The following is a 14,182-nucleotide window of genomic DNA, read 5'->3' on the forward strand; positions in this document are numbered from 1 at the left end:
TCTAAAAAAATAGCGAGTTCTCAAAACTTGTTTTAAGAAAATAAGTTTGTTAAGCTACAAAAAAAAAACAAATGTAAATTAAACAATATAATTGAATGATTTTTTGAATATTAATGGATTTAAGATCACCATTCAATAAATATTAAAAATATAATAAGAAAAATCTTTCCACTTGAACTAGTCTGACACTAATTATTGAGCCATTCTCTATTAAAATATGTAACCACAATTAAGAATTGTACTTTTTAAAACAACAAAATACATGAAAAAACTGAGAAACTCATTGCCTCGACTATAAAATACCCGATACTTCGCTAACCAATTGAAAAATAAGTATCCTCGCAGCAGATGGCGCATTTCGACAATTTTTGGTAGAGCCATCTGTCGAACGGCAGTTCCAACAGCACAAGCTGACGAAAAATAAAATAAAACAAGAGAGAACGCTATAGTCGGGTGCCCCGACTATCAGATACCCGTTACTCAGGTAAAGGGAGTGCGAGGGAGATGGAGATAGAAACTTTGATCACGCATAACTTTTTAACGAATGGTCCGATTTGAAAAATTTCTTCTACATTTCGATAGGTATTGACAAACACAATAAAACTGCATTTTTACTTTTCCGAAATATTTAAATTTTTAAAATCGTATATAAGCGATTGTGGGCGTTAAAGGGGGCGTGGCACCTTTTTGAAACAAACTTGCGCTGCGTAGGATCTTCTAGCTTTTATAGTTTCCGAGATCTCAGCGTTCATACGGACGGACAGACGGACATGGCTATATCGACTCGGCTAGTGACCCTGATCAAGAATATATATACTTTATAGGGTCGGAAACGCTTCCTTCTACCTGTTACATACTTTTGCACGAATACAATATACCCTTTCACTCTACGAGTAACGGGTATAAACATTAAACTAAAATAACGGGAATAAGTTAATTTTTTTTATCCATACAAATTAATCTTTTTAAGATGCCAGCTAGGACATATGCACACATTTGAAGTCTTGCATTTAAACTAAGCTCGTATAGAAACAAACGGACATTGTCATTTCAAATCGCCAAGTAATAATGCTCAAATCTTAATTACACTTCTCAATTAATTTTTATACCCTTGCAGAGGGTATTATAATTTTGGTCAAAAGTGTGCAACGCAGTGAAGGAGACATCTCCGACCCTATAAAGTATATATTCTTGATCAGGATCACCTCCTGAGTTGATATAGCCATGTCCGTCTGTCCGTCTGTCCGTCTGTCTGTTTCTACGCGAACTAGTCTCTCAGTTTTAAAGATATCGAATTGAAACTTTGCACACACCCTTCTTTCCTTTGCACGCAGTATATAAGTCGGAACGGCCGGGATCAGCCGACTATATCCTATAGCTGCCATATAACTGATTGATCGGAAATGCCATAACTCTGCTGTTTGTTAAGTTAGGAAGTTGGGACTCTCTATGGGTATTATATTTGGCCAATCAACCCGACGTACCAAATTTCATAAGGATCCATAACTTTGGTGTTTTTAAAGTTAGGAAGTTGGGATTTTTTATGAGTATTAAGAATGCATCATATGAATAATTTTGGAGAATATAATTTGCAGAATATTCTGCAAGGGTATTTAAACTTCGGCTCCGCCCGAAGTTAGCTTTCCTTTCTTGTTTTTAAGTAATTCAAACATTGAATGCTAAAATTTTAGAAAATGTATATAAAAAATGTAGCTTTTGGCACCTTTACCAAAATATTATTAATTTTTTTGAAGAGACGAATGTTTAATTTGTGTCATGTGGTAGGGCTGCAAAAAAAATCTGTTTCCCTGCGTTTTTTTTTTTTCAGTTGTTTTATAATAAAAAACAAGAAAGGAAAGCTAACTTCGGGCGGAACCGAAGTTAATATACCCTTGCAGAATATTCTGTGAATTATATTGGTTGGCCGAAAATAAAACCAATAAAAAATCTCAACTACCTAACTTTAAAAACACCAAAGTTATGGCATTTTCAATCGTTCAGTTATATGGCAGCTATAGGATATTGTCGGCCGATCCTGATCAAATTTGGTAGGTCGGATTGATTGGCCAAAAACAAAATCCATAGAAAATCCCAACATCCTAATTTTAAAAACACCAAAGTTATGGCATTTCCGACCGATTATATATATATATATACTATATGATATAGTCGCTCGATCCGTCTCGTTCCGACTTATATACTACCTGCAATAGAAAATCCCAACTTTCTAACTTTACAAACACCAAAGTTATGGCATTTCCGATCATTCAGTTATATGGTGGCTATAGGATTAAGTGGGCTGATCCTTATGAAAATTGGTAGGTCGGATTGATTGGCCAAAAATACAACCCATCGAAAATCCCAACATCCTAATTTAAAAAACACCAAAGTTATGGCATTTCCGATCGTTCAGTTATATGGGAGCTATATGATATAGTCGTCCGATCAGGCTCGTTGCGACTTATATACTACCTGCAATAGAAAGACAACTTTTGGGAAAGTTTCAAGCAGATAGCTTTAAAACTGAGGGACTAGTTTGCGTAGAAACGGACGGACATGGCTAGATCGATTCTCCTGGTGATGCTGATCAAGAATATATATACTTTATAGGGTCGGAAATGTTTCCCTCACTGCGTTGCAAACTTTTGACTGAAATTATAATACCCTCTGCAAGGGTATAAAAATATTGGCGGTCTGCTTGTTGGGACGGTCTATAAGTCAATTTTTTCCCACTTGATGTACTAAATGTCAAATTTTATGTAATAGCGGAAAGGGAATTCAACACTTCAGCTTGACGAAGTTTTCCTTTATTCTTGTTATACCCTTGCAGAGGGTAATTTTGGTCAAAAGTGTGCAACGCAGTGAAGGAGACATCTTCGACCCTATAAAGTATATATATTCTTGATCAGGATCACCTCCTGACTTGATATAGCCATGTCCGTCTGTCCGTCTGTCTGTTTCTACGAAAACAAGTCTCTCAGTTTTAAAGATATCGAATTGAAACTTTGCACACACCCTTCTTTCCTTTGCACGCAGTATATAAGTCGGACTATATCCTATAGCTGCCATAGCGGCTCCGCCCGAAGTTAGCTTTCCTTTCTTGTTCAGATATTCAGTTTATTAAAACCGTAATTCCGTATAAAATCCCAAAGATCCTAAAAAAAATTATTCCTCTATGATATAGTCTCCCAATCTGGCTTTGGAAAGTTTTAAGCAGATAGCTTTAAAACTGAGGGACTAGGCGCAGAAACGGACGGACAGACGGACGGACGGATGGACATGGAGCTACGAAATTAAGTTCGATTATAAGAAAATGTATGCCAAAAAAAGGCGTTTTAAAGTGGCTTAAACAATTTGCCGACTTAAAACCTTTGAAAACTTGTTGAAAGAATTAATAAAAGACTTTTTTTTTTTTATAAATCAAAACCAAATTACGCCACTTTGTGGCGACAAGGGACTGGTATTTTAAGTGAACTTGTAAAATCACATATAAAAGCTAAAGTTTACGTGATTCAGTAATATAAATAAATTAAAATTTTATTGCGTGCGTACGTGTTAAAAAATAGAAATTAAGTTAAATTATCGATGGTTTGTTTTAAAAAAAATTATTCCATTGGGAACTTATAAACTATATTTATGCAAGAAAGAAGATGTTTAAAAAGTTTCAATCTAAACGACTAGTTTGCGTAAATAGTATGTATGGTTAGATATAAAAATACCCTCTGCAATGGTATTAAAAAAGACGACAGCGTTACCAGAGAATTTATTGCACCACTGTTTAGGGGAGCGTTTTAATGTTTGTGTTTCTGCTTACCCATTATGTAACAACAGACGATTTCGTTCCGATCGATTTTTTTTTTGTTTTTAAATATACACTACTGGCCAAAATAATAAGTACACCCGTGTACGGTTTCTTTAACTTCTCGTAAAACTTCTTTAATGATATAAAGAAAAGCTCAAATTTACTTATAGCTTTTTGATATATATTAGATTATAAAAATAGTTAACATAGGCATTTTTCAATTCATTTATAAAGTTTGTGGTTGATTATATCTAAAAAACATAAAAATGGGTTGGTCAAAATAATAAGTACACCAATTCTACAAATTCAAAAACTCAAAACTTAACAACAATTTTTCAACATTTCCTTGATTTCCTTAATCTGTAACTTATATCCAGTATAGCCACCCATATTTTGTACAACTTTGGCGATTCGTTTTGGCATACTAGCAATAAGCTTGCTACTAGTATATATTGGAATGTTATACCAGGTTTTTTGGACAAATGTCCAGAATTCTGCGGCATTTCGAAAAGTATTTGTGCCGATACGACGTTTTAAGTGTTCCCGTAGGTTCTCAATCGGATTTAAGTCCGGAGACTGGCTTGGCCAACTCATAAGATTTACTTCGTTTTCGGTAAACCAAGCCCTTACCAGCTTTGAGGTGTGTTTTGGGTCGTTGTCTTGTTGAAAGACCCATCTCAAAGGCATGTTTTCCTCAGAATATGGTAGCATAACGTTAGCGAGTATACTTTTATACCCAAATCGGGTCATAATATCAGTTATGCGATGTATCGGACCAACGCCATGCCAATAAAAACAGCCCCAAACCATTATGCATCCGCCTCCGTGCTTAACGGTCTTCTTTGTGTACCGGGGGTCGAATTCTTTACCTTTTGGGCGTCGTACATACGTACGTTCCATTTTTTAGAACCTTCTGGTCCAGACCATGCCAAATGATTTTGTGCAAACTAGCGCCTCATCTGTAAATTTTTTTTCCGAAGTAAAGGAACTTTTCTGGGTAAATGTCCTGTTAGGCCGGCACTTTTAAGTCTGCACCGAACCGTTGGAGATGATATTTCATTGCCGATTTCAGCGGAAGTGGACTTGGAAGACATAATGGGATCCTTTTTTGCCAGACTGACGATGCGGGTGTCCGTAGTTTGGGAAGATTTCTTCTTCCTTCCTCGTTTTTCGGTAGGATCTTTCGATTTTAAGGCATTCTGAATAAAACACACCGAGCGTCCAGGGCTTGTCGCAATTTCTCGTAGACTTTTTCCTTCTTGTTGAAGATTCAAGGCAATCTTCTTTTCTTCCAGGGTACAATGCTTTTTTCGGCCCATCTAAAATTTTTTGTAACCCAAATATACTTAAAATGCAAGAAATCATTAAAAATCAACATACCGTAGTCCAATTCTAAATTTAATCCTTTCAAATTTGTGAATAATGGAAGTGTACTTATTATTTTGACCAGACCAAAAACGACCATCCAGAACAAATTTAGGCTTAGCACTGGATAAATGGGGTTCCCCATTTTCATTTTTGATTTAAATGTTTTACAACACAATAACCTTTCAAAATATAATCAACTAGCAGCCCTGCATTCGATAGCTTTCGAGCTATGTCTCAAGAAATGATACATTTACCTATGTACTTATTATTTTGGCCAGTAGTGTATGCTTTATTGATTGAATCTTCTCTATATGAGACTAACAATAACAAGAAAGGAAAGCTAACTTCGGACGGAGCCGAAGTTGATATACCCTTGCAGAATACTCTATAATTATATTCTCCAAAATTATTCCTATGATGCATTCTTAATACTCATAAAAAATCCAAACTTCCTATCTTTAAAAACACCAAAGTTATGGCATTTCCGATCAATCAGTTATATGGCAGCTATAGGATATAGTCGGCCGATCCTTATGAAATTTGGTAGGTCGGATTAATTGGCCAAATATAAAACCCATAGAAAATCCCAACTTTCTAACTTTACAAACACCAAAGTTATGGCATTTCCGATCAATCAGTTATATGGCAGCTATAGGATATAGTCGGCCGATCCTTATGAAATTTGGTAGGTCGGATTAATTGGCCAAATATAAAACCCATAGAAAATCCCAACTTCCTAACTTTACAAAAACGAAAGTTATGGCATTTCCGATCAATCAGTTATATTTCAGCTATAGGATATAGTCGGCCGATCCCGGCCGTTCCGACTTATATACTGCGTGCAAAGGAAAGAAGGGTGTGTGCAAAGTTTCAATTCGATAGCTTTAAAACTGAGAGACTAGTTTGCGTAGAAACAGACAGACGGACAGACAGACGGACAGACAGACGGACAGACGGACATGGCTATATCAACTCAGGAGGTGATCCTGATCAAGAATATATATACTTTATAGGGTCGGAGATGCCTCCTTCACTGCGTTGCACACTTTTAACCAAAATTATAATACCCTCTGCAAGGGTATAAATATATGAAATCTTAAGAATATAACATAACTTACAGTCATGTAGACTGAATTTAGACTAACGGGCCCTAATATTTATTGCTGGGCTGGTAGATCGTTACGATGCAGACGAGTTCTGTTCAGAACCCGTCTTAGGTTCTTGCGAGATTATTTTGGTGAGTCTGCGGGTGGCATCATTATAGAGTTGCTTCGAATGGGGCGATCTGCAGGATTGCCAAGCGCGTCGTAGACGTCGTTTTTTCCCGAACCAGTTCTTCGATTTGCAGATTAGTTTTGTATTGGTTGCTACGCACGATTGTCTTGAGTTGAGATTTTGGCTGCTGCCACGAGTACTGACTCCAGGGCATCAGCACAGGAGTCGATGCCGTTCTCTATATTTAACTGTGGTGTTAGTTCAATGTGGGAACTTACGTACTTTTTGTACTTTAGCCAGTTAGTTCTAGTCGAGGTCAGCCTGAAGGGGTGCTCGATTACTTTCGGGCTTTGAAGGAGAGTTATTAAAACAGGCGAGTGGTCCGATGATAAGTCCGATAGCGATTTGGCGCTTACTAAATTTCTTGGGATGTTCTTGGTCACAGCGAAGTCAATTAAGTCCGGGAGTTTTCTGGGGTCAGCTGGCCAATATCTGGGGCTGCCAGGTGAGACATAGTCGAGTTTGTTGCTCAAATTTATGATTGCTTTATATAGTTGTCTTCCTTTGGGCGTCACGGGTCTTGATCCCCAGTGCGTGCGCTTAGCGTTGTAGTCTCCTCCTCCAAGTGAATTGTAGAAATCCAAGAATTGCTCTTCAGTTATTTATTTGCCAATGCATAATGACCAGTCATTTCTATGAACAAGCTTTTCCCAAGCCATTTTGCGTGCTTTCCCTTAAATCTTTCTAGAGTTGAATTACATTTAGGCAAGTGTTTATTTAAATAACTGACAAAGCCTTTCACTTTTTCCTTAATCGACTTTATGGTTTCGTTATCTAAATGTTTTTGTGCAATCACTCTCAATATGTGCTGTTGTACGGCGTCTCCTGAGCGATTGTTGTTGCTCGAAATGTCAACCAGCTCAGCACGACTGAACACATATTGTACTAGAAAATTTGGATTTTTTTCGAAAACGTGTGGATTGGGACAAAAAGGGTTAGTTTCCCATTAATCTGCACACTTTGGTTAATAGTTTGTCGTTTACAACTTTTACAACTGCAAAAGTACTGATCCACGAAACACAACTACACTTGTTAAGCTCGTTCTAAAAATATACCAAAAATAACGCGAAAAAAACCATAGTGCAGTGGTGCGTTTGGACTGCAAAAATGTTGTATATGAATTTATTTTGTATTTTGACAATAAATATACCATTCTTAATATAGTCCATAAGAACTTTAATGAAATACTTTTAAGAATTAATTTTTTAGTGTTTACACCGAATTTGATGAAATTAACCAGAGCCCCCCCTTGACTTCGGCACTTTCTGCACTTCTAAAAAACATTTTTGCTGGCCCATGAGAGGCTACATCGAAAGCTTTGTCATTTAATTTTCTCGAGTCCAATCTTGGTTTTAACTTGTCAAGCCACCAAAGCTCGACTATCCACTCCGCATTTTTTATTGCTTCTTCAGCGTTTCATCGGCTGTCGAGGTATTTGCATATTTCGACCCGATATTTTTCTTTAACTCTGCCATATACAGAATAAATCCCCAGATTGCCTTCAGCTATTGCTCCAAGTCGTGGTTAGAACCACGGCAGGAGGGATGATGGGATCTTGCTGTTGAAATTTTGTTTTTAAATTAAGGTTTGCTTATAAATTTGGTATATGTAAATAAAGTGCATTATTACTGGAATGTTAAGAACAAATAGGTTAGAAAGCAAAATTTTGCTCATTTTCGGGATTTCAACTTTCAATTTTATCACAACATCGTATCTTAACCTCTCAGTAGGTTACTCATATATTGTGGTTTCTGCTTATAAATGGGACGCCTACGTGAATGCATCATACAAATATCAGGTTGTAAAGTATCTTCGTTCCGCTTTTTTTGGTTTTTGAATTTGGCGGCTTTGTGCAAAGCGCTACATATCGTTATCGGGCAATGCTAAATATCGATTGAAAGGTCTTGACAAAGTTTTCCTTCGTAAAAGGTAAATCCGCTAGAGAAACATTCCGTGAGGAATGGTTTCGACGATTCAGAGCCGGTGAAAACGACACCGACGAATACCAATCAAATCATGGAAAACATCGAGCTAAAACCGGCATGTGACATCTCGTGACATCGCCGAGGAGATAGGAGTTAGTCACCAAGCCGTTTTTAACCATCTGGAGAAGGCTGGATACAAAAAAAAAGCTGGATGTTTGGGTGCCGCACGATTTGAAGCAAAAAACCTGTTGGACAGAATCAACGCCTGCGATTTGCTGCTGAAACGGAATGAACTCGACCCACTTTTTAAGCGGATGGTAACTGGCGACGAAAAATGGATCACATACGACAATATCAAGCGAAAACGGTCGTGGTTGAAGGCCGGTGAATCGTCCAAAACAGTGGCCAAGCCGGTGGGACTGGAAGAGAATCATGAGCTGCTTCCATATGGCCAGACGCTTAATTCTACCTGCGAACAACTGGACCGCTTGAAACTGGCGATCGACCAGAAGTGACCAGAATTGGCCAACAGGAAGGGTGTAGTGTTTCACCAGGAGAACGCCAGACCACACACTTATTTGATGACTCGTCAGAAGCTACGGAAGCTCGAATGGGAGATTTTATCGCATCCACCACCTGTTCCTGTCCATTGCGAATGCCCTTACTGGTGTAAAGTTGGGCTCAAAAGAGGGTTGTGAAAAGTGGCTGTCAGAGTTTTTCGCAAATAAGGAGGGAAGTTTCTACGAGGGGGGTATTATGCCGTCTAAGTGGGAAAACATTATCGAACAAAACGGCGCATATTTTAGCTAAATCCGTTCACTGTATCAATTTTTATAAAGCATTGAATAAAGAACAAAAAAACGGAAGGGACTTATTTGACAACCCAATATATTCTAGATCAGGATCGCGTCCTGAGTTGATATAAGCATGTCCGTGTGACCGTCTGACTGTTTCTACGCGATCAAATCTCTCAGTTTTAAAGATATCGAATTGAAACTTTGCACACACCCTTCGTTCCTTTGCACGCACTATATATGTCGGAACGGCCGGGATCGGCCGACTATATCATATAGCCGCCATATAACTGATTGATCGGAAATGCCAGAACTTTGATGTTTGTAAAGTTAGAAAGTTAAGATTTTCTATGGGTTTTATTTTTGGCCAATCATTCCGACCTAACAAATTTCATAAGGATCAGCTAACTATATGTTAAAAATTTGTTTATAGCTGGCATATAACTAATTGATCAGAAATGCCATAGCTTTGGTGAAAGATAGGACTGGCTATAACATATAGCTGCTATATACATGAACGATCAGAAACGCGATAACTTTGTTGTGTTATTCAGACTTAACTTTAAACCTAATTATACCCTTGCAGAGGGTATTATAATTTCAGTCAATGTTAAGCGGGTGGAATTGGAAGCTGACTATAAAAAATATATCTTGACTGATTCTAAGTTTGGCTCAATTTTTTTGTTTTTATCATTTTCTATCAAATTTAAATTTTTCTTCTACGAAATATCGTTAATCAAAAGCAATTCTAACTTGAGAAATGACTTGAAACTCGTTTCCTTTAAATAAAATATAAATTTGTAATATTAACCTTTTTAATAACTCATTATTGTATCTTTATTATAGGTCTTGCAATCTTCTAATAAATATTCTGGACTTGACGATGAAGGATCGGAATAAAATATTTGTATGTTTCTTATAAATAAATAAAAATAAACAAAACATATAATAGCATAATTCACACACACATTTTATGGAATTTTTTTTGCTTTGGAAAAAAATAAATTTATTAGTTCCAGCCACAACGTGGGTAACCCCTTTATTCTGATCCAGCTCTAGCACTTATCATGATGAGGCTTAATGCCATTTAAGTCAGGTTACCTAACTTGGCGGCTTATAAATCGGTAATAAAAACTACTTAATTGTTAATTAGAATGATCGGGGAGAGTTGAACGGGAGAGCGAAGAGACCAATGGAGAAACTGCTGGTCCGACTCTGGTTTCCGAAATCAAGAGCTTTCTTGCGCTGCGGTACACGTTGAATTCTTCCACGCTGGGGTCGTTTAATAAATCCTTCGGCTGATTAAAATAAAATAGTAATAAAATAGCGTGTAGGCTTAAGGTCCAAGGGCAGATTTAATATTCTAATAGTTTACTACGACTTAATACCAAAAAATGTTTACTTAAAATTATTCATATGTTAACTATATTATTACTCTTCCTATTTATAAATTCTTAGAAAAGCAGATGATCTTGTCGTAAAAGCAAATCTGTTTTCTCGAGGTCTGCAATTTCATACATTATGCATTACATACAGAGTTCTGTTAATGCTAGCTCTCAAATGTATAAGTTCACATAAGTAAACAAAAGAAAATGGACTAGCCGTTGACTTGCGACTTTTTCTTAACTCCGGCCAAAACTGCTGATGTAGCGTTTTGACCGGACGCTTGTGCACGCAAACACTGAATATTTGCGTGGCCGCTGTTAGCTTTAAGTTTTATTTGTTAATTCAGTTAATTTTGAATACCCAAAGCCAAGAGCACAAGCTCATTTGGAAAACAACTCCGGCCATCGCCGTTTACCGATTTTTTATTTCTTTTTGACTGAATCTTTAGGCCAGCATATTAAGAAGGTCAGTTTCCCTTCCATCGTATTCTTTCTAATTCATAAATAGGCGATACGCAGCCATCTATATATCAAGCAACTGACCTGTGATTGCTGCGCGGGACCACCTTGGTATCATCACTAACCATACAACATATACTGTGACTCCTTCGGTTAATCGGACTTTCCGTTATTCAGTCCATTTTCAAAAAACTGTCAGATCGAGATCAGTTAATACTATTGGGTAATTTTAATATTCCTTTAGCGCAGCATGACTTTATTGACGGCTTGCTTGACATTGCGCTATCCCAAGTGAACCATGTTAAAAACTCCTTAGGACGTTTACTGGACTTGTGTTTTGTTTCAAATTCAGAAGGCGTTTGCCTATCAAGAACATCACTTACACAACCGGAAGATCCTTATCATCCAACTCTAGAGCTGATTGTAGACGCAAGAACAGAGCTGAATAAAAAATCCGAAAAGTCGGTTAAACGAATCCGCTGCTTTCGTAAGGCAAACATTCATCTTTTAAATACTTCTATATCCGGCTATGACTGGTCCGAATTTTATTCATGCACTTCTTTTATCTGTGTGTTCCGTTATACTATCCGTCAATTTCAAATAAACCTCCGTGGTTTAATAAAGAGTTGTCACACCTAAAAAATATTAAATCCAGACTTTTCAATAAATTTAAAATTGTCGGTTCACAATCTGCCTTTTCTCGGTACCTAAGGGCTCGGTCAAATTTTATCGTGCTTAACGCCCGGTGTTATAAAAGCTATTTTCACAAAATCCAAAACAGTTTTATAATTTTGTTAGCACTAAGCGTAAATCAGCCTGTTACCCTGCATCGCTATCATTCGAAAACTACGGCAAATTCTGATCATGCAATTGCTGATCTATTTGCCCAGTTTTTCCAGACAACATATTCTGTTTCATCCCATCCAAATCCGTCATATTCAAATGCCATATCCAAGTCGAACTTGATTTTTTGTCCGAGGTTAAGCGAAAGCTCCCTTCTTTTGGATCTCCATAAAGTTAAGCCAGTCTATTCACCGGGTCCGGACGGAGTTCCAGGATGCGTGCTTAAATACTCTGCTAAAAATCTGTGTAGACCTCGCGCGGAGTCCCCCGGCCCACTTACCCGCCCAACCGACCGAGGGGCGCAGCCGTGTATCGTACGGCACGATTCGCGATAAGATAGACGCGAGATAGGAAAATAAAGGTAAAGGTCCGGGGAAAAAAGTAATAGTTAGATCAATCTTGTGCCAATGAAGCAAGTATCAATCGTTTTAGGAGCGGCAGAGAGTCAAGATTTGATATTACAGGAAAAAGTCTATTATAGTCAGAACATAATACTCTGAAAGGCTCATGCAAGGCATAGTTAGATCTACAATGATTTACAATTAAGGGAAAATAATTTCTAGTTAATCTACTTGGAACAGAAAAGTTTAGCCGACTTAACAAGTCGGGGCAGTCAATATCACCATGTATAAGGTTATAAATAAAGATAGTACCAAGCATCGTTCTACGGTTGGCTAGGGATGGTAAATTAATCAAAAGAAGTCTACTAGAATAAGAAGGTAAGATAAGGTTTGCATCCCAGTTTAGGCGCCGTAAAGCAAAAAGAAGGAAGTTTTTTTGTACAGATTCAATACGACCAATATGTATTCCGTATTGTGGACTCCAGACCGGAGACCCATACTCCAGAATCGGACGGACTAGCGAAATAAATAAAGTTTTAGTCAAATAAGGATCATCGAATTCTTTGACCACCTTTTAATAAATCCAAGCACTCCTCTGGCTTTATTAACCATGGACGAAATGTGATTAGGGTCCAAGAGGGTCCAAGAGGACGCCAAGATCGTTTTCAAGAGTTATTCTATCCAAAGAGCTGCCACTTAACGTGTAAGTCGCGTATATCGGATTGGCCCGATAAAAAGTCATCAGCTTGCACTTGGAACCGTTTAAATTTAGTAAATTAACTCGGCACCAGTTTTGAAAATTATCTAGATCGGATTGCAAGTCTAAATGGCAGGAAATGTCCTTATACTGCAGGCACAACTTAACATCATCTGCGTACATAAGTACGCGAGTATGACTTATAATTGATGGAAGATCGTTAATAATGTAAAAAGTAACGGACCCAGATGGCTCCCTTGTGGGACACCGGAGGTAACACGGAGAATTTCAGAAATTGAATTTTTAAAAAGGACCCTTTGTGACCTGCCATTTAGATAACTTGAAATCCATTTAAGCAGATCAACTGGAAAACCTAAAAGGTCAAGTTTTTGAATGAGAAGTAAGTGATTTACAGAGTCAAATGCTTTACTAAAGTCAGTGTAAATGACGTCTGTTAGAAAACTACTATTGAAGCCTTTTATCACAAATGAAGTGAGCTCTAGAAGGTTTGTGATTGTGGATCTACGTTTTATAAATCCGTGTTGACACGGAGAAATGATTGATCTGCAAAGGTGCTGCAAATGAGGAGTAATAATTTTTTCAAAAAGCTTAGGAATAGCTGACAACTTAGAAATACCTCTGTAGTTACTGGCTTCTAACTTGTTACCTTTTTTGAGAAGAGGAATAACAAATGATTCCTTCCAAATATTTGGGAATTGGGAGGTTTCTAGAGATAAGGTAAACAACTTGTGAAGAGGTTTGCACAGGGCCTTAGCGCAATACATAAGCACGCACCCAGGAATACCATCGGGCCCTGGCGAATAAACAGGCTTAATACGAAGAAGATCCAAAAGAAGAGAGCTTTCTGTTAAAGTGGGACAGAATATGAGGTTTGACTTGGACATGGTGTAAGAATAAGGCTGTGATGAATAATCTAAAGTAGAGTAAGTCGTTTGAAAAAATTGGGCAAATATATCGGCTATTGCCTGATCTGTGGTTCCCGTCATGTTTTCGAACGACAGCGAGGAAGGAAAAGAATTAGATTTACGCTTGGTGTTAACAAAATTATAAAACTGTTTCGGGTCCTGAGAGAACTGGACCTTACAACGGCTTAAGTAACTATTATAACACTGAGCATTAAGCACGGTAAATCGTGACCGAGCACTTAAATATCTAGTAAAAACAGATTGAGAACCGGTATTTTTATATTTCCTAAAAAGTCTGGACTTTAAATTTCTTAACTGTGTCAACTCTTTGCTAAACCAAGGTGATTTATTGGAAGTTGACGGATAG

At 37.5% G+C, this 14,182-nt stretch overlaps 1 protein-coding gene across 1 annotated transcript in view; it reads left to right on the top strand.

The window, feature by feature from the left end:
- LOC108043618 (eukaryotic translation initiation factor 4B) overlaps positions 1-10,121 on the top strand; it is a 38,824-nt gene extending 28,703 nt beyond the window's left edge. The window contains exon 5 of the mRNA XM_044459283.1: positions 10,011-10,121. Within this exon, the coding sequence (XP_044315218.1) occupies positions 10,011-10,064 (54 nt within the window). The 3' untranslated portion in view covers positions 10,065-10,121. The remainder of the gene's footprint in view (positions 1-10,010) is intronic.
- Positions 10,122-14,182: the final 4,061 nt, after the last annotated feature.

The sequence above is a fragment of the Drosophila rhopaloa genome, unplaced genomic scaffold, assembly GCF_018152115.1.
Source record: "Drosophila rhopaloa isolate 14029-0021.01 unplaced genomic scaffold, ASM1815211v1 contig_190, whole genome shotgun sequence".
NCBI lineage: Eukaryota > Metazoa > Arthropoda > Insecta > Diptera > Drosophilidae > Drosophila > Drosophila rhopaloa.